Source organism: Onychomys torridus, chromosome 4 (genome assembly GCF_903995425.1).
Source record: "Onychomys torridus chromosome 4, mOncTor1.1, whole genome shotgun sequence".
Classification (NCBI taxonomy): Eukaryota; Metazoa; Chordata; class Mammalia; order Rodentia; family Cricetidae; genus Onychomys; species Onychomys torridus.
In genome coordinates this window covers 50,830,537-50,852,172 of record NC_050446.1, presented here as the reverse complement: position 1 = coordinate 50,852,172, position 21,636 = coordinate 50,830,537, and the positions used below count along the sequence as shown (strand labels likewise).

General features: G+C 38.2%; 1 protein-coding gene across 1 annotated transcript in view; it reads left to right on the top strand.

Annotated features, from left to right (window-relative positions):
* Positions 1–21,206, top strand: part of Atf2 (activating transcription factor 2) — a 91,055-nt gene extending 69,849 nt beyond the window's left edge. The window contains 5 exon segments of the mRNA XM_036184773.1: positions 7,003–7,152; positions 9,242–9,448; positions 14,287–14,392; positions 19,801–20,006; positions 20,008–21,206. Of these exon segments, the coding sequence (XP_036040666.1) occupies positions 7,003–7,152; positions 9,242–9,448; positions 14,287–14,392; positions 19,801–20,006; positions 20,008–20,031 (693 nt within the window). The 3' untranslated portion in view covers positions 20,032–21,206.
* The last annotated feature ends 430 nt before the right edge of the window (positions 21,207–21,636 follow it).

Genomic DNA, 21,636 nt, shown 5'->3' with positions numbered 1-21,636 from the left:
TGGGCCCTGCATGGAACCTCATGTTCAGCAGAATTCTTCTGACCTGTCTCTGCATGCCGAGTTAATCAGCAAACACCTAATGAGCCCACACCAAAGAAACAGACCCTCTCCCAACCAACTTCATTTTCATATGTTCTCTAGGGGTGGAAAGACAAGACTTCATGAGGACTGATGATACTGCAAAGCCACAATAATGATAATTAACTTGCTGAATTTAGAAGATTATGCTGTTAATTAGTTGCAAAATAAAGATAAGTACTAGAGCAGCAGATGGTAGGATAACACCCAAGAGAAGGAGGGTTATCACTCTGATGAGCTGCTGCAGCACGTGTGAAATATGGATCTGACTTGTTCATAAATTGCTCCTAGAGCACATTAGCTTTTTCTTTGAACTATGATGGAGTAGTTTATTCCTACCAAGTTCTGACAGCTGTGATAAACATTTATTTTCAGGTGTTGCATAAACATAGAACATAAATAACAATTGTTTTAAGCAAACACCTCTGAAGAATGAGTGTATCAGATGGGTCAGCACAACAAACTATTCTTCCTTTAACTGGCATGATCTGTCTCTAAGAAAAATTCAGTATAGCAGTTGAAATTACCAATTTTTTAAAATTAACTCTAAATGCAAACATGTTTGTCTGCTTCTTAGAAAATATGTTTTATTCTTTCAAACAGTGGATGGATACCTTTTCCTTAAAATTAACACTATGCCCTGGCTTTATTGCACATGTGGGAGATCATAGACCCTTATTTAAAGTGTTCAGCCTTTATTTCTCTAGATACTCAGCTTTTATTTACTTAATATTAAACTTCTCTTTTGAGAGCAATAATGATCTTAGTATGGACTTAACAAATATATGACACTTAATTGATTGCAAATGTACTTAGAATACTTACTACTAGGCTAAAACTCTTATTTTTGCAAAGCTCTTGTTTAAAATCCTGAGTTGCCAGTCAACAGTCTCCTTTTTTTCTCTATTGTAATTCAGTCTGTGATTTTGAGAAGAAATTTCAGTCCCCAGGGAGTTTCTTCACTTGTAACATGGTGATTGATTTCTGTATCTCTGACAGTTCCAAAGGTCAGTTTATTTTTTGTTTGGTTTTGTTTGTTTGGTTTTTTTTTTTTTTTTTTTTTTTTTTGGTTTTTGGTTTTTCAAGACAGGGTTTCACTGTGTAGCCTTGGCTGTCCTGGAACTCGCTCTGTAGACCAGGCTGGCCTCAAACTCACAGAGATCCACCTGGCTCTGCCTTCTGAGTGCTGGGATTAAAGGCGTGTGCCACCACTGCCAGGCCCAAAGGTAAATTTGTGAAACAAATGTCCATTTATATTTAGATTTGCATTAATTGTTTTAGCAAAGATTATTTTAAAATATCGTAAAAATGAATATGAGTGAATTGTAGATATCTTTATATCTACAATTGTTTATAAGTTTACTGACTACTTTCATCACCTTGCTTAATCTGTTTTTTTAGCTTACATATACTTTTGTTGTAATTTTAAAAACTGGCAATTCAGAGCAATGTCAATTAACCCTTAAAATCTCTTTCTTAGAGTTTGTCCCCAATGGCACACTTCGTCAGACCCATTGTAATCAGTGTAACAGCATGGAGCAAACATTAGTGCTTCCTCACTGGATGGGTCCTGGGTACCCTAGGGCAGTCAAGGGAGGGTAATGAATGAACACTGATAGTGCTGCAAGGGTTGAGATGGTAGTAACTTGCCCTGCTAAAGATTATTCAAGAGAGTGATGTTTATGTGCTTCAGACTCCCCTATGTGTACTTACTGTAGTTCATGAATTCTGAGCTAAGCTCTTGACTGTAAAACGTTAAATGCTTTTTAATTCTAGGATGTTTTCTACCTAAGGACTTAAACACGTTTTGCCTTCACAAAATTGACTAAGCTCAACCTCTAAATACATTATACATTTTTTATCCAGAAATGAAGCCCCAGCACAGATTAGGTATTATTCTTTGTATTTTGACGTCTAACATTCTGATGATGAAAGGCATAAATCTGAGGGTTTGCCACCTCCCCAGACTCTCCTCCTGTTCTGTTTAGGTGACCTACAATGCTGTTTTCCAGCTTGTGTCTTTCTGCCGTCAGTTCTTGAAGAGTTTCCTAAATAATCCTGATTTTAGTCAGTTACTGATTTGATTAGTCACCTCATTTGTTATAATCCATCCATTCAGCATTATCTGTTATTAGTCTTAGTTTTGTGTATTTGTTACTAACATTGTTATTTTTTAAAGATTTATTTATTTATTATGTATACAGAAGAGGGCTGGGTGGGGGTGGTGCACACATGTAATCTCAGCACTCGGGAGGTAGAGGCAGGAGGATCTCTGTGAGTTTGAGGCCAGCCTGGTCTACAAAGCGAGATCCAGGACAGGCAACAAAACTACACAGAGGAAAACCCTGTCTCGAAAAACAAAAACAAAACAAAACAAAAACAGAAGAGGGCGCCAGATCTCATTACAGATGGTTGTGAGCCACCATGTGGTGCTGGGAATTGAACTCAGGACCTCTGGAAGAACAGTCAGTGCTCTTGAGAGTAACCTCTGAGCCATCTCCCCAGCCCAACAGTGTTATTTCTAATTGTTTAAAAGGAAGGAAGGGAGGGAGGGAGGGAGAGAGAAGAAAGGAAGAAAGGAAGGAAGGAAGGAAGGAAGGAAGGAAGGAAGGAAGGAAGGAAGGAAGGAAGGAGAGAAAGAAAGAAGAGGAAAAGAAACCAGTGAATACATCTGGATTCTGTGGTCTTGCACATCACTTATATATAGAATGTTGGGCCACAGCAATACTTCAGATGATCCCCAAGGACATTTGGAAAGTAAAAATTGTTTAAATTAAAGTCTTCCAATTTTTGCCCCTATGCTGAGAACCTACAGGCTTCTGTAGCTCTTTTGAAGAAATAAGGAAGCCTGCTGATGAGATAGCTCAGTGGATACAGGCACCTGATACTAAGCCTGACCACCTGAGTTTGATTCCAAGAACCTACCTGCTGGAGGGAGAGAACCAATGCCCACAAGTTGTCCTCTGGCCTCTGCCTGTGCTCCCGTGTGTGCACGTGCATACACACAGGACGTATATATTGGTTTAATGGAAAAGAAATAAGGAAACAATATTTGAGAAATCCCTTTATAGGTCAGATAGTTTTGCGTGTTATGTTTAATTTTCACTTCAGTTCCTACAAGCAAATTATCATTAATTTGCTAAATGAAGACACTAAGACTTGAAGATTGATGATGTGTTCAGTTGTAGTTTGAGAAAGTTAAGTCTACATTTGTGTCTTAGTTGTCTAAGGCTTAACGATAAGTGCTGACCAATGAAGTTGCTAGAACCTTGTAAACATTGTGCCTTTGTTATCATAAAATCAGCCAAAAAGAAAAAGAAACACCCCCATCTGGGTGACGTGGTTTAGCAGTTGGCAGTGTGAACTCTAGTTCCAATGGTTTTTATTTGAATAATTAAATCATGTAGTCTCTGATGATCTTTCCTGTTCTGTGTTTTTAGTAATACTAAGGACAGTATATACAACAGGGTATCCTGGAAAAGTATGTACTTTAGAATAAGATCTGTTCAGATGTAGTATTTGAACTAGTTTATTTGCTGTATGACCTTAAGTAAAATGATGGTTGGTTATCTAATTATAAAGTGGGACTAGTCTCCAGTTAAAAACACATTGGGAACTACTGGTCATAAAATAGTACAGATGAACCTCAGGTGTGTTTCACAGAGGCAAGAAGCAGATGTAAGTGGTTATGCACTGGGTGCAGCTTTTTGCTGTGATAGTTTTTATAACATAGCCCAGCATCAAAAAGCAGAGTAGCATTTCCTAGGGGCAGGGATGGAGGTGCTGTGGCAAGAGGCAACAGGGTATTGTGTTGGCAGAGCGAACTGTGGTGGTATTGTGTTCCCCAAAATATTGTGCACCCTAATAAATTTATCTGGGGTCAGAGAACAGAGAGCCATTAGATACAGAGCCAAAAAATGGTGGCTAGAAAATGGGTCAGAGCAAGCCATAGCAGAAGCTGGGCAGTGGTGTGCATGCCTTTAATCCCAGCACTTGGGAGGCAGAGCTAGGCGGGTCTCTATGTATTCAAGGATACAGCTAGCATGGCGACACACGCCTTTAATCCCAGGGAGTGATGGCAGAAAGAGAAAGACATATAAGGCGTGAAGACCAGAAACTAGTAGCATTTGGCTGGTTAAGCTTTTACGCTTTGAGCAGCACAGTTCAGCTGAGATTCATTTGAATGAGGACTCAGAAGCTTGCAGTCTGAGGAAACAAGACCAGCTGAGGAACTATCGAGGTGAGAAAGCTGTGGCTTGTTCTGCTTCTCTGATCTTCCAGTAACTAGCCTCAGGTTTGTTCTTATTATTAAGACCTGTTAAGATTCCTGCTACAGCGAACTGTTGCAGAATACATGCAATTTGAAACTCTCAAAACTGTAAAATACAATGAGTAAATAACTGCACATAACATACACCTCAGTGAAACTTAACTAATGACTTCATTTTAAAATCATATCCCTAATCTAAAAAGATTGACAGAAAGAGGAACTACCCACTAATCCATAGCTATAATCATGATCACAGGTGAATTCTGGTGACATTTTTATGTCTCGGTTTTTATGGAATATGGGTCCTCTATAATGAATAAATTGCTAAAGTTTGGATATTTGTAGAATTTTATGAATTGTTTTAGTTGGAATAAATGAAAGCAATTCTAGAATTACTTAGGAACCCTTGCAGAAGCTCTTCTTGAACACCTGTGCTTGGATACTCAGAGAAAGCAGATCGTAATGATTGGCAGTCATTACTGTTTAACATTCAACGTCCCATATTTACATCTAGCACGTCTGGAAAGCACTCAGTCAACTACAGCATCACACACACACACATACACAGATCTACACATGTATAGATAACTCTTTCCTCCAGATATACACCTAAGTCTCAAGAAAATGCAGAGGCTCAGTGGTAGAATAGTTGCAGAGTATCCACAAGGCCCTGAATTCAGTTTTTCCTTACTGGGAGGGAGGGAGGGTGGGATAAAAATATCTCTGACTCAGCTATTTGGGGCTTAAGCGTTACATCTCAGTTACTAAGAACAGTGTCAGCAATAATGGCTCCAGGTCTCTTAGGTCACTGAAGTCCCTTCATTAATCATGTTTCTATTAATCAGTTAACTATTTGCTAAAACAGGATACAGAAAAGTATACCAGATAATCTCTGCTCTAGAAGAGCTTGTCATCTTGTTAGTAGATAAAATAATTGAATGTAACTAATTATAGAATAAGCTTCATTCGAGTTTCATTCTGTGTGTGTGTGTGTGTGTGTGTGTGTGTGTGTGTGTGTGTCTGTGTGTCTGTCTCAAGTGCGTGGGCGTTTGTGAAACGGTCTTACTATGTAAGCCTAGCTGACCTGGAACTTGATGCATAAAACAGGCTGGCTTGAACTTGGGGATTTAACTGCCTGTCCCCAGTGCTAGGTTTAAAGGCACCAAGCCCAGCTGAAGTTGTATCTTTATAAAGAAATGCATCAGTTAAGTCTAAGGCAGCAGTCTAACACTGTTCATGAGGTCTGATTGAGTTCCTGGCAAAATATAAAGTAAAACAGATAGATCTTCAGGGCTGGGGAGATGGCTTAGTGGTTTTAAAAGCACCTTCTTCTCTTGCAGAGGACCTGGATTGTGTCCATCACCCACATGGTGGCTGTCACCTGTAACTCTGTTCCAGGGCATCCAGGCTCACAACACAGTGCCCCTACATACCTGCAGGCACTCACACATACACATAAAGTAAATCTTAAAGGGGGAAGGAGCGGTCTTCATACTAGGAGGGGAGGACCATAGATTTAAATTTTAAATTCTTCAGTATGACAGATCCTCATAGTGGCCTAAAAACTGCAACATCATATTACTGATATGGCTCATCAGGTAAAAGTATTTTCTTCTCTGGAATCCATGATAGAAGGAGAGAATCTGCTCCCAAAAGGTTGTCCTCTGTGTGTGACAGGTGTAAACACACACAGAAGTAAAATACATTTAAAATGCAACATCTGGCCATCATCTTAGTAAATACTAAAAACCTGAAAGCAGAGATCAAATAGACCTGTCGAGACAAGAAGAGAATTAAATCTTAGAATCTGGGCAAAGGGATGTGGGCATAGGATGGGGAAGGCAGCGGGAAACCTACAAATAATCAATTAACCTTTTTTTTTTTAAGCTGAGCAAGGCTGGATACAATATTTTCATTTTTAGGTCTTCTCGTAGTGAAGGACAAAGTGTAAGACCCTGTAGTTGTGCTAGACAAAGAGAGAAGCTTTGCAAAGCCCTAGTTTGTCATACTGGTGTTTAATACAACCAGTGAAGTGAAATAAATGAACACAATTTTTTAAAAAGCCAGATGTCTTTATATGCTCCTTGACGAACACTGTCTTTGTACTTTTTAGTTAAAGTGTATGTTGAGAGTTAGATTTGCATGTAACACAGGTGTTGGTAATTGGTCTTGTCTTTTTGGGGTGGGGGGGGGGCTGCCACCTGGATTCCATATAAATCACACACAGAGGTTTATTCTTAATTATAAATGCCCAGCCTTAGCTTGGCTTAGTTTCTAGCCAGCTTTCCTTAACCCATCTAGCTTTTACCTCTGGGCTTTTCCCGTTCTCTTACTTCCGTATCTTATTCCATGGCTTGCTGTGTGAGTAGCTGGGTGGCTGGCCCCTCCTGCCCTCCTCCTCCTGCTTCATCTTAACTCTCCAATCCCTCCTCCCAGATCTCTCCTTCTGTGTGTTCTCTCTGCCTGCCAGCCCCACCTATCCTTTCTCCTGCCTTGCTATTGGCCAGTTCTTTATTAGACCATCAGGTGTTTTACACAGGCACAGTAACACAGCTCCACAGAGTTAAACAAATGCAACATAAAAGTAACACACCTTAAAATAATATTCTACTACACACAGGAACCATTTTTTTAAAATAGTGTTTGCATTTCAGAGATTAAAAGCTGCTTTAACCCAGCAACACCCTCCAGTTACCAATGGTGATACTGTAAAAGGCCGTGGCAGTGGGTTGGGTAGAACTCAGTCTGAAGAATCTCGTCAGCAGTCCCTACAGCAGCCGGCCACATCCACGACAGAGACTCCGGTATGTGTGGTGGTGTGATTCACCACTCTGGTCATCCTTAAAAAGAAAAACAGTGCAGCTTATGTGACTTCTTTACATATTTATAGTCTCTCAGCATATGGATATAATATAAATATAACCATCTTAATTTGCTGTTAGTTTTGTGCTGATAGATTGAACCCAGCATTTCAAACATACTAAATAAATAAGCTCACTTCTAAGCCATATCTCACCAACCCTAAGTAAATTTTTAGTATTAGTTATTTGAACAAAAGGTTAAGTGGTTATTTTATATCTTAAGGGTATATAGAGTAAGAAATAGTTTGGTGATTTGCCTGCCCAGCCCATCTTGAGTTTATTATGTTCATAAATAACATTTTATTTGATCATGCTATTTTAAAATATGCTTAATAATAGGTAATTTTTTAAGTTTCTCCATTGGATCACACACTAGTAGTTCAAAGTTCTCTTTCCTCAGCATCATTTCCAAGAGTTTGTTTCCTGTCTCCCACACTGCTATATTTTGTGGCGCAGTTTGAGCTTTGTAAGACTATAAGGGTCCCTAACATTGGATGGTCCTATGTACTACATAGTGTGATTAATGACTGAAGATATATGTCCTGGGCTAATCAAAGATACCAAGCTGACCATTAATGAAAGTCAAGGCCCTGTGGCTTATCCTTACCTGGAAAATAAGTATTATAAAAACTATTTTAGGAAAACTGGCATATTTAATAAACTTTATTTTAAATAGAATTGAAAAAGTGAGTAGCTTTCAAAGGGTTGAGTGGATACAAAACCAGTCAAAAAGAACATTTTATAAAATAGTTTGTCAAAATACACACGAATTTTTTTTCTTTTATTGAAAATAGCTTTATATATATATAATATATGTTGATTTTCCCTCACATTTGGATCCACACCCTTTCTTTCTCTCATTAGAAAACAAACAGGCAGCTTGGCTGTGGTGTCGCACACCTTTAATCCCAGCACTTGGGTGGCAGAGCCAGGTGGATCTCTGTGAGTTCAAGGCCAGCCTGGTCTGCAGAGGGAGATCCAGAACAAGCACCAAAACTACAGAGAAACATTGTCTCAAAAAAAACTTAGAGAGAGAGAGGGGGGGGGGGAGAGGGAGGGAAGAGAAGAGAGAAAGAAAGAAAAGGAAGGAAGGAAGGAAGGAAGGAAGGAAGGAAGGAAAGAGGTGGTTTTAAAGACCAGCCTGATCTACAGAGCAAGTTCCAGGATAGAGCTACACAGAGAAACCTTATCTTGAAGAAACAAAAAAAAAGAGGAAGGAAGAAAACAGGCATCTAAGGAATAACAATAAGATAAATAAAAAACAAATCAGAATAGGACCAAGAAACACATGTAGACACAGAAACACATACAGGAATCCCATAAAAACCCAAAACCAGAAGCCATAATATACACAAAGGAACTATAAGGTAAAAATAAAATGAATTCCCTGACTTAACGTTATGAGATAATGATCCTCCAAAGATGCCATTGAGTTGGATTTGTTGACCATCAACTGCTTGGCACACAGTCTACCCTTAAGAGTGGTTTGTTTTCCCAGTGAGACTCCCATGGGGAACACTAATTTTTCATTTGCAAGTGACTATCAATTGAAGATAGCTTCTGGTTAGGGATGGAGGTATATGTCTACTTCTCTTTTCATTTCTAAGACCCCATCTGGTGCAGACCCAGCAAGCCCTGTGCATGCCTATTGTCAGGCTGTGGGTCTCTGTATTTTTTCCCATCTACTGCAGGAGGAAGCTTCCCTGATGGTGGCTGAACAAGGCACAATCTATGAATATAGCAGAATGTTCTTAGTCATTTTATTGCTTTGTTCCTTCAGCAAGACAGTCAGAAATACACACACTTTAAAGAAGGCAGTCACTGTACATCACATTGAGTATTTTGCTACCCTGTAGCTTAGTTATGTAAAAGGAATTCAGCCCCAGGGTGATTTTCCTGTTGTTCCAAAGTACTGATGTCATCAAGTTTCAGAGTATCAGGTTAAGCAGCACTCTCCTTTAATGCCATGTCTTGTCCGTGTTAATTTACTCCCTACACAATAGTGATACACTTTCTCTCCATGTTGTCCCAGGCTTCTCCGGCTCACACAACTCCGCAGACCCAAAATACAAGTGGCCGTCGAAGAAGAGCAGCTAATGAAGATCCTGATGAGAAAAGGAGAAAGTTTCTAGAACGAAATAGAGCAGCAGCTTCAAGATGCCGACAAAAAAGGAAAGTCTGGGTTCAGTCCTTAGAGAAGAAAGCAGAAGACTTGAGTTCACTAAATGGCCAGCTGCAGGTATGGGGCATAAATGCACAGTTTTTCTTGTGTTTATTAGTTAGGAACATAGTTTTTCCATTTCTCACTAGATGATCCTCCAAACACTTTATTATTTAGGACATGATGTATATTGCATATTTATGGACTCTGTAGTAGTAAGCCATGGTTTCCTAAACCTTTGTGAATAATGACATGAAGTAATACTAAACTTCAACATTGGCACAGTGAAGAAATTTTATGTGTAACTGTTTATTTGTGTGGTACACAAATACCCTAATTACTTTGCTTGAACTTTATAAAGTTCTCAAAAACTTTAAAAATATTACTGGGGTTTTTTGTTGTTGTTTTATTTTGTTTGTTTGTTTTTGGTTTATATTAACCTAAAGTAGTTTCAGTGGCAGTTTTTACATTCTTTCTTTTAATTACAATTTTATTTTGTTTCTTTTTTAATTTTAAGTAAATATAGTGATTGTGAAAGGTGCCAGATTGACAGCTTAGGAAACTGAAGGATTCTAATTATCCACAAAACGGGTATAATTTGGCCAGTGGCAGAACAGATGATTTCATACTGCCCTGCCGATGTGCCTCACATACATTTCTTAGGACCTCTTGTGTTATACAGATTTTAAGGCATCTTCCCCATTCAAGTCTTTGGTAAGATTTCCACTAAAAGTATCAGGTAGCACCAAATGTGTTGATCTTCTCTTCTCCCTCCTTCCTTCTTTGTCCTTCCTCCTTTCTCCTGTTTTCATCATTTTGCTTTTGACTTATGATTATTCTCCAGTAGGAGCTTTTGAACTACCAATTAACTGGAAAGTAACGGTAATGAACTGTAGCTTGGACAACACTACTAGAAAGTGAAGTCAGAGCTTCCCCCTCTGCCAATAGTGCCTCCTTTATTACTTAGGAGTTTCAGCCTAGACAACTAAATTGCCCAAACTTGCTTCAAACCCAAGACCTTCCTGCCTCAGCTACCAAGTAGCTGGTGTTGTGAGCGTGTGTCTAGATCAACCTTTTGAATTCTCCATTTCCAGTTTTCAGTGAATCTTCCTATATAAACATAACTAATAGGAATAGGGACACTTGCTTAAATCTGTCTGCAAAGTACTATAAATTTAATTGTTTAAATGCTTAGAAAACTGTTTTAACCATCCTGAATAGCTAGCACTTAACCCAAACTGTTTTGTTTTGTTTTGTTTTGTTTTGTGCCTGTCCTGGATCTCGTTCTACAGACCAGGCTGGCCTTGAACTCACAGAGATCCGCCTGGCTTTATCACAAGATTTTGTTACTTGTGTGAGACAGACATCCTTAAAAGCCTTTGTTGCATTTTGCATATTGATTTGGTTATTTTAGAATAAGTAGTCATTTACAAAACTTATTTTTAACCATCTAATTTTAATAATTTGAAAAACAGATTAATCATAACTTACTAAACAACATAAACTTCAAACATGTACTAGGATTTAGTAATTATCATCATTATCTTGGCAAATGAATTTTACTCAAAAACTTCCAGTTTTTTAGAATAAAATTAATTTTTTCTTTTAAATAAAATGAAACAGATTATACATTCTAATTTCTACATAGACCACAAAAACTATTCTTTGCCAAACCTGTTAAAATATTACTGTTGCTTACATTTTCAGATATTCATGTTAATAAAGTGATTTAAATATATCTGTTTTGTTCTTAAAACCTTTAAATTTTTTTTTTTACATTTCTCTCTCACCTTTACTCCCTGCAAAACCACAATATACCCCTCCCCACTCTCCTTCAAATTCATGGCCTTTTTTTTTGCAACTAATTGTTACTGCATATATAGAGTGTGTGTGTGTGTGTGTGTGTGTTCGTGTTCCTAAATGTACCTTAATGGTACCTGTATGTGTGTTTTGAGGAGGAGTCTGATACTGGACAAACAATTGGCATGTCCTTTTCTTAGGAGCACCACCTCTCCATTCCCAGCTCTCCTCAGTTGCCTAGAGTTCTTTGTGTAGAGTTGAGGCCTTGGGGCTTTTCTCCATTCAGTTGGCATGTTCGTTGGTGGTGTTCCTTGTTCAGCTCACAAAAGTCAGTTGTGTTGGTGAGACTTTGTGGGTGAGAGGGGATTAGGAGGCACAAGAGATCTGCTCAGGGAAAAGGGAGGGGCTATTTAGGGAGAGGCAGGAAGGTAAATCCAGAAGAGGTAGGGTGGGTAAGGAGGATAAAGGGGACTAGCAACATACAAGTGGTCTGATACGAAATGGGAAAGGGAGGGAGGCTGGTCAATACAAAAGGAGACAGGTGTTAAAATAACAATAGGACATCTGGAAAAGCCACAAGGAGCGAAACTATTAACTATTCCCACAACATAACCCAAAAAACTATAATACTCTGTGTATGAATATACATTCGTAGTTTTAATGAGCCTTTCTTATCTGGATGGACAAAACTTCTTCCAAAAGCCCAAGACCACGTAGCAAAATCGCCAGAACCAGACATGATCTACCCTCTTGTTAGTTGTTGGCCAGGGCTGTCCAACAGACTCAGAAAACATACAGGCTAGTGCTGTTGCCCTTGGTTGCCCTCTCCCTGCCACCCCCACCCAGAGGTGGAAGGTAAGTCCTTAGTGTTAAGACACCACACACTTTGGAAATAGGGCCCAGAGGCCCCTGAGCTGGAACTAACCTAAATGCTGCTTCCCTGACTAGCTTACATGCCTCCCAAAGGAGGGAGGCCATCAACAATCTTAACCCAGCTATGACACCTATAAACCATATCAATGATCAGCATAGCACAACAACACTATTGGTGCAGTGGCATGCATAACTCGGTGGTGACCAACACCTTCTAATTGGACTTAAGACCCATTTAACAAGAGGGAGACCATGTCTGGTACTGGAAACGTAGCTAGCTACTCAGTGCTAGTGAAGTCATGTTTGTTGAAGAGGAATCTACAACCACCTATTTTTCTTTTACAGCATCTATGTCTGTGTGAGGGTGCTGGATCCCCTGGAACTATAGTTACAGATAGTTGTCAGCTGCCACGCAGGTGCTGGGGATTGTCTGTAAGAGCAGCCAGTGCTCTTAATACTGGGCCATATCTCCAGCCCCACTATCTCTAATTCTTCAATACAATATTCCAAATAGATTTTCACCTCTTACTAATTAGGGTTATACTAGCACCAAGTTCGTTCTGTGCGTCAGTACATTGTTGCCAGTGTTGTTGGGGTGTGGAAAACTTCGCACACACTCACTTTTCAGATTGCTTGACTTGTTCTCATGACAGTGTTTCTGTCGTCGGTCACTTAGGAGGACTAATAACACTAATCTGCTAAAGTTTTCCACATCCAGCATTCTGGTTGAAGAGGTAAAGTGCAGGCTGGAGCAAGCCCAGCACTTCGGCCTAGGGCAGGAGAACTGCTGTGGTTTAGAGGCCAGCCTGGGATGCATGATATTCTGTCTAAAAAGGTGTTTGTGCATTATGTGCCTGCAACTTCATGTCTCCCAGTGTGCTAAATATTCTCATGTGTTAATACTTTGGGGTTCATGGGTGAAACCCAGATGGTTAGAGTTCATGTAAATCCAGACGAGAAGAAACATTTATAATGAGTTTTTTAATGCTACTAATTTATTAAGTTCATAATATTTCTAACTCATAAGTGTTGATAAATGATCACTTATTTCTGCTTTTAATATTTATTTACTTAGTTGGGGATTTAGCTCAGTGGTAAGTCCTGGGTTCAATCCTCAGCTCAAAAAAAAAAAAAATTATTTATTCATTATGTATACAGAAGAGGGCACCAGATCTTATAGATGGTTGTGAGCCACCATGTGGTTGCTGGGAATTGAACTCAGAACCTCTGGAAGAGCAGTCGGTGCTCTTAACCTCTGAGCCATCTCTCCAGCCCCTATATCTGCTTTTTTTTTTTTTTTTTAATATTTATTTATTTATTATGTATACAGTATTCTATTTGCATGTGTCCTTGCAGGCCAGAAGAGGGCACCAGATCTCATTATAGGTGGTTGTGAGCCACCATGTGACTGCTGGGAATTGAACTCAGGACCTCTGGAAGAACAGCCAGTGCTCTTAACCACTGAGCCGTCTCTCCAGCCTGACTCTCTGATCTTCTGGGCTTCTCAAAAGGGCTTGGATTTCATCTCCAGCTCCGCCCTCTTCTTAAGGGTCATTCTGCTTTTAATATATGGTGGTGATCCAAAGGAATTAGATGGACTTATTCAGTTGGAAACTTTGATGTAGAACTTGGGAAATGAATACATCCTAAACAAAGACTAAAGTACTCACTCTGTTGTAAGGAATGAAACAGATCACCATGAACATAACATTTAAATTTAGATGTATATATCACAGGCAGCAAATACATTTAACAGTGCATCCACTTTCATTGGTTCTGGTGCTCAGACGGTGCTCAGCAATTAAGTTTAAAGATCCATGATTCTTGAATAAATGTAATTTCTTTGTTTCTAAACTTTAAATTTGCTTAATTGCATTTCCAAGATGAACTTTTCATTTTTAAAAAGTGAATGGAATCATTGACAATCCATCCTAATTATTGACATTTTCAAGTTTACAAGTAATCAGAAGAGCATATAATGTATGTAAAATAAAGACCTTTAGTGAGAAACCTGTAGTGCATAAGGGTTCCCATGGCAATGGTGAGCTAGGATGCAGTTATGGTGTTTATATTATTTCAGTTTTTTAAACTAAGAACTTTAGTATAAATGCTAAAACACAAAACTGATGTATATTGATGATGCCAAAAAGATCCAGTTTTCATACCCTAAGCCTCATTTTCTTTAAATAATCAAGTGTGTTTTATCTAACTCTGATAAGGCATATGAGTTGTTTCTTCTCCAGAGCGAAGTCACCCTGCTGAGAAACGAAGTGGCACAGCTGAAACAGCTGCTTCTGGCTCATAAAGATTGCCCTGTAACCGCCATGCAGAAGAAGTCTGGCTATCATGGTGAGTAATGGTGCATCACCTACAGCTGTGGGCCTCAGCGGTGACGACTGCCAGAGTGAGCAGAGGTACCAGGGGAAAGTGCAGGCTGCCGTCCTGCTACTTAAGAGTAAATACCAGGATTTCTGCAAGATTACTCTAGTCTGGAGTGGAAGCCAAGTTTTCCTAGGCATTATTATGGATCAGAAGTTGGCTAGCTAAACAGTCGTAAGTGCCCTGTTGACTGTCAGAGATCATTTGTTGTCACAGTTAGCACTTTGTCTGGAATTGACAGAACCAGTGTTTTCTTTGCTGTCCCCATTTAGTAATGATGAGAATTTTTTAATCCACTGTCTTCATTCAACCACACACTCTCCATTTATAGTATCATATCTTATTGTTCTTTTTTAGATGTCACTGTTGGACAGTAGTTGTGTGGTTATGAGCTTTTATGTGGCACTATCACATTCGTCATAAAAATGCTAAAACAAATCAGTATTGAAATTATTGTCTTATAAATTTCCTTCATGCCCTCCACCAATGAGATTGTTCTGTCTCCAGCTTTGTTGAGGTTAACTGTGCTTTTTCCTTTCTCTAATGTCCTTCTTCTTGACAAGATGCACAGTGTTGGAACCAGCTGTTACTCCTAAGTAAATAGCCAATTTTGTCCGTCACATATAAATTCGTAACAAATAACAGAGCTGGGGATGCATTAGGCAACATTTATAATACATAACCCACGGCCTTCCATTTTTATGATTTAGTGATATTTCAGGATATTTGTAAATGTGGAGATTGTTTCAACCATATGTATCCACTTCATTTTAATTTGCCAGTGTCAGTAATTCAAAGGAAGGAAACATTTTGTGTTGGATGCAAACAGTTCCTCAGGTACTTACAATAAAACTTAATGGCTACCATCTTTACTTGTAGTCAATTGTAAGCAGTTTTATCAAAATAAGCAATATTTTTTAATTTAAAAGATTCAGTAGATGTAGCTACTCTCAATTGTCATATATATTTAGAATACTGATTTTTGTCTGTTTTGAGCATAGAAATCTCTATTTGATATCTAGTCATTTTGACAGGACAGTGAAACATATTGTCGAGTAAATTGGAACCATATAGAACTATGTTTGGGATTTGTATTAACAGTGATTGCTGTAGGGATGAGGCCATTACAGTTCCCATCTGACTTAACAACATAATTTCCCATAGATGTTACTGAATTCAACATTATGCATACATGATTTTCTTCAACAAGAAAGCCTCCTTGTATTTTGATGGTTTAAAAGGAAATATATGAATGATTTTGTAAAATTAGAAGGAAATTAACTCTTACATTGTATTTAATTGAAAATAATCTACAGTTTTAAAATCTTTTTATTACTGATTGGATAATCTCAACTATTTAATTATTATGCAGGCAATATATGCTCAATAAATGCAAACCAATGTTTATGGGGGTTCTTTTGTTTTGTTTTTTTGTGGGGAGAGGGTTTCGAGATAGTTTCTCTTGTACCCTGGCTGTCCTGGAACTCATGCTATAGACCAGGCTGGCCCTGAACTCCCAGAGATCCACCTCCCTCTGCCTCCCGAGTGCTGAGATTAAAGGCGTGTACCACCACTGCCCAGTGCAAACCAGTGATTTTTTTTTAAAAGATTTATTTATTTATTATGTATATAGTGTTCTGGCACATGCCAGAAGAGGGCACAAAACATCATTATAGATGGTTGTGAGCCACCATGTGTTTGCTGGGAATTGAACTCAAGATCTCTGGAAGAGCAGCCAGTGCTTTTAGCTTCTTAGCCATCTCTCCAGTCCACAAACCAATGATTTCATTTTAAGCATACAGAAGTGTCAATGTATCTATTGTTAAGTAAAATGACTGAAAACCTTTATTTATAAACTCCTACTAATTCATAAACTCTTAGATAATCAAATTAGTAGAAAATTTAAAATTATACTTTATTTATGTATTTATTTATTTGGGGTGGGAGTTGAGACGGGGTGTCTTTGTGTACCACTGGCTGTCCTAGAACTCATTGTGTAGACCAGGCTGGCCTCGAACTCAGAGATCCGTCTGCCTCTGCCTCACAAATGCTAGGACTAAAGGCATATGCCACCCTGCCTGATTTAAAATTCTATTTTAAATTTGTATATAAATCTGATTTCGGTCAGTAGTCAAGGTAACAAAGATTAGGCAAATAGATGTTGAAGAAATAAATTCCACACTCTGTATATAGCCCATACAGTCAGTGGTAATGAGCTTCAGTGCCAGCTAAATCTTTTAAATATCTGTGAAAGAAAAATAGGTGTAATGAAGCTCAAAGTTATAGATCTTTTAGGTCCGAGTGGCAGTACTAGCAGTCATAAGGTCTCAGTTGAAACATTGTCTAACCGAAATTCAGTACTGAAAGTTCTGTACCACATCCTAAGAAACCCTTCAGTTATGGGAAAACTGAGTGATGAGCACCCTAGTTGTTAAATAATAGGAATCCTGATTGAAAAAATCACAGTGCACTTTTGGTACTTATTTTCATGATCTTATTGGTATGAATTCATATTCTCTATATATGAGCATATATAATTTAAATTGTATTATTGTCTGTATAATTATAAATGAAAGGAAGCTTCTTGAGCCTAATTGAATATCAATAAATTTTATTATTGAATATATGTATGAACATAGGTAGAGAGCTTAGGTAAAGAATTGGATTGCCAAGCTTATGGCTGAGCAGGCAAAGCATGTGCTGTACAAACCTAACAACCTTAGTTCTGTCCCTGGAACCATATTAAAAAGCCAGATGTGATTGTTAAGCATCTATGGAGAAAGAGACAGGAGAACTATGTGGACGCTGACAAGCCAGCAGGTCTGTAGAACACATACCAAGCACAAAAGGATGCCCTGTCTTCACAAGTGGAAGGAAAGAACCAACTTCCACAAAATATCCTCTGGCTTCCACACACTGAAACACATAACAGAGTGAGAGAGGTTGAATTTTCAAGCATCTGATTTAAGCTAGTGGTTCTCTGAGGGCAGCATATGTGTCTTTCCAGTATTTATAATTATTCTGGTCATTTTCTCCCCTCAGCTACTAAAACTAGACATAAGTACAGACGTAATACACTGCAAAGGTATTTTATAACACATTATAATTACCTAATTTATAATTGGTAATTCTTTGTACTGCTTAAAGATGTGCTTTAAGCAATTCTGTGAGTCTCTGGATAAGCACTCCTCTAACTGTTTCATTTTGAGTCATTTTTTCCTCTGTATTTTTATATGTTCTTATAAAGACAGCTTCCCTGTCTTTGAGAGCTGTTGTTTTTCTAGAACCTAACATTCAGACGAAGGGTTAGCTTGTTGTTTTGATGAAGAATAATAGTGAAATAACAGCCTTTTAATATTCTCCATTTGAATTGTTATTGCCAGTGTTTTCTTTAAATACGTGATTCTTACATTGGTGGAAGAATAGAATTAGAAGTATGTTACAATATTCATCATTGCCCAAAGTATTTTTTCTGATTCATATATTTTTAATATTTCTGATTGAGATTTTTTTTAATTTTTGTTTGAGGTCAGATTTGATTCAGGGAAACATTTTTGCACTTAGAGCACATAGAAAAGATAAGATCTCATTTCACTAATATATCTTAAAATCTGCTTTTCAAAAAGACATGGATTTGATGCATATGTATAAATTCTATAAGAACTATATTTCAGAAAGTTCTTAAAATGAGGACTTTTATTTATGCTCATTATACTTGCCAATTATTTCTCCCTCTACAAGATACCCACTGTCCACCCTCTATATAACAAATCATGGGGTAATTGTTCCATAAGGTCCATTATCAGTAGGCATCTGGCCCATCAGTAAGTAGGCTGGTCTACATTCTCAGTTGCTAGAAAGCCTGAGTACTTTCTAAACACTTAACTGAAACTTACTTTTAATGCCAGGTGAAACAAGTCACATGGAAAAGAAAACAATCAAGTTGGGCATGTCAGCACACACCTGTAATCCCAGCACCTAGAAGGCTGAGGCAAGAGGATTGGCCATGAGGTTAAGGCCCTCCTTGGCCACACAGTAAGACCCTGTTTCAAAACCCTAAGAGAGGGAAGGGAAGATGAGACCGCGTCCAGTAGGATGGTGTTTTATGTTGTAGAGCAGCAAACAAAACTAAGCTGTATCATTAGGAATAAGATGCCACTGTGATAAGAAACACAAGGAGCAGAGTAAATAAATCCAAAGCGGGACTGCATGTGAAAAAGGAAAGGACAGCGTTCATGACAGTGTCCTCAATGACCAAAGGATGAGACCACCTGTGTGTGCCATCATTGTATCTAGAACTTGCCGAGTTGAAAATAGTTGTCTGTTGAATATCAAAATACTCTACTAGTCTACTAAAATAAAGATGTAAGAGATTAGTTGCTCAGGTCTAAATATTGTAAATTTTTTTCCACAAATATTTAGATGCTCTTTCCTGAATGTTTCTTCAGTTTCAATATCTTAGGTTGTATATGGATATGTATTTGAATCTCAATTAATTTGTATAGCTCTAACAGCTGGTGACATTTACTCTTTGAATATTACTTATTCTCATGTGTATGCATCATTAGACATAGGTGTAATCATTCATGACTGCAGTGGATGGAAATTCAGTCACAAAAAATACAGTTCTGGTAAATGCAAAGGGAATAATTGTAAATATAATTTTGTATGTAAGATTCATTTTGTTTATTCGTATGGTTATAGTTTTTTTATCTTTTAATAAGGGTGACAGGTAAGCAAATAGACTAGTTTTGTTAAATGTGTTGCTCAGTACATGCTGATTATATCTATAAGCAGCTATATTTCAGCCACTTACCTTACTTTGTTGTATTAAAGACCAGGGCTTGCTGTGTAGCTAGATGCTGGCCTAGAACTCTGTAGCCCAGGTTGTCCTCAAACTAGCAATCCTTCTGTCTCTGTCTCTGAAGAGTCCTGGAATTACAGATGTATGGAAAAAGATGCCTCTTTTTGTTGTTATTTTTGTTTGTTTGTTTTGTGATAGGGTATCATTATATAACCCAGATTGGCCTTGATCTCAGAGATTGTCTGCTTCTACCTCCTGTGTGCTGGGGATTAAATTCAAGCACCACCTACCTGGCCCTACCTTGTTTTCTTTGACCCTATTTAACAAGTCTGTACACCCCTACTTAGCAAGTATGATGACCCTGTGATACACAGGTGTGCCTTCATTTGGCCTGTTGCACACACAGTTGCCTACTTTCTGATTGGAGCCACTATCCAGTTTATTTCAGTTGTGCAGCTTGTCCTGAGTAACTGGTACTGTAAAACACCTTCCAGCTTTGTGTGTGGATTCGACTCATTAATGCTCTTTTGTTAATACTTCTGAGAAAATGAATGATTTTTCTCTTTACACTCAGCTGCTGATAAAGATGACAGTTCAGAAGACCTCTCCGTGCCAAGCAGCCCACATACAGAAGCAATCCAGCACAGCTCTGTCAGCACATCCAATGGAGTCAGCTCAACGTCAAAGGCAGAAGCTGTGGCTACTTCAGTCCTCACCCAGATGGCGGACCAGAGCACGGAGCCTGCGCTTTCCCAGATGGTCATGGCTCCTTCCTCCCAGCCACAGCCCTCAGGAAGTTGATTAAAAACCTTCAGTGCGGCAGCTTTAGATACTGATTAGTGACTTCAAAGGGAAATCAAGGAAAGACCAGTTTGCATTTATGCGAAATCTGTGGTTGTAAATTTTTTTTCTTTCTTTTTTTTTTTTTTCTTTTTTTACTTGAAGTTATATTTGGCTCTAGAGTTGGTGTAGTAACAGATGATCAGACTGAACAAGCTTTTAGTCTCTGGAAGACTGATCTTGCTTTTTTTATAAATATTGTTAGATTTATTAATTTTTCTGTGCTCAATGTGTAAATTGTATCATAATTCATTGTGGGTTGTTTGACTTCTGTTTAGTGGTGTTTTAATAAATGGGGGTGTCGACTGAATCACTCTTTCCACCCCCATTTCTTTGCCCACCCCTTCACCCTGAGCTGTGATGGTAGTCTTGTTATCATTTATACCAAAGTTCTGCAGAGTCCCTATTGACTTTGTAATATGAACGTAAGGCACTAGGGAAGAAAAGACAGAAAGTTCCTTTTAATCTGTTTGCCTTTTATTTTGCACATTATGCAAAAGGAAGAATATTAGAAACACTTTTTTTTAAGTGAGTAAAAGTAGTAGAACATTAGTGCTTTGTGCACATTCATAGACTAATCAAAGTCGTTCACTACCCTGCAATGTTTTTAAGATTAAGTAGACAAAAATTTTGGAATCTTGAGCATTTCAAAAAATTGACTTGATTTTTTAAGTCTTAAATTCAGTATTTTAAACCTGTGTTCTTGAGGCTGAAAACTATGAAATTATATAATGTATGATACAGGGTTGTCAGATGTCTAGTAATTTTAAACATTTGCTCTTGTCATTTTGGGGTTTGTTTTCTTTTGGTTTCTATTGTTCAGTGTGGTTTGTTTTGTTTTGGTTTGCAGATTTCAGGTAACAAAGTGAGAAGTTTATGCATAATGAAGTATGGTGTGGTTGCCAGAAAAGCCTAAAATTATGACTTAGAAATTTAAGACTGTCCCCTCATTGTTGTACTTGTACTTGCGAGCTAACTTGTACTTACTCTTGTGAAAGCACTGTCATCTTTTAGTAGCCAATTTTGATAATGTTTCTCGTGGAAAAAAATCAGTATCTATCTTTAGAACAATGTAATTATAATGTGGGAATGTGAGTGAATGAGTGAGAGAATGAGTGTGTGCGTGTGCGTGCGTGCGTGCGTGTGTGTGTGTGTGTGTGTGTGTGTGTGTGCACGCGTGTGTGCATCTTTCAGTAGTTTATGCCAGCGATCTTTGCTTGAATGTTTAACGATGCCTTCAGTGTGATGCTGGCAGTAGATGACTGCAGTTTCAGATGCCATTACTGTGCAGGCTTGGAGAACTAACATTCCATGAAGTAGCTTGTTCTGATGAGATGATTGTAGTTCAACTTTGCTCATTACCCAGTCATCTGTGGAATACTGAGTTTTCTAATGTGCCATTATCTATTTTTATTCTGCAGTTATGTTCAAAATACAGTACAATATTTTAAATAGACTAAATTGTTAAACATTAAAAATAAAAAAGTAGTAGATGTGTGTAAGAAAACTTGTAAAATAGTCCTACCCAGTAGCAACTTCTGGCGTTCAAGCAGGATTCCATTCTGTAAAT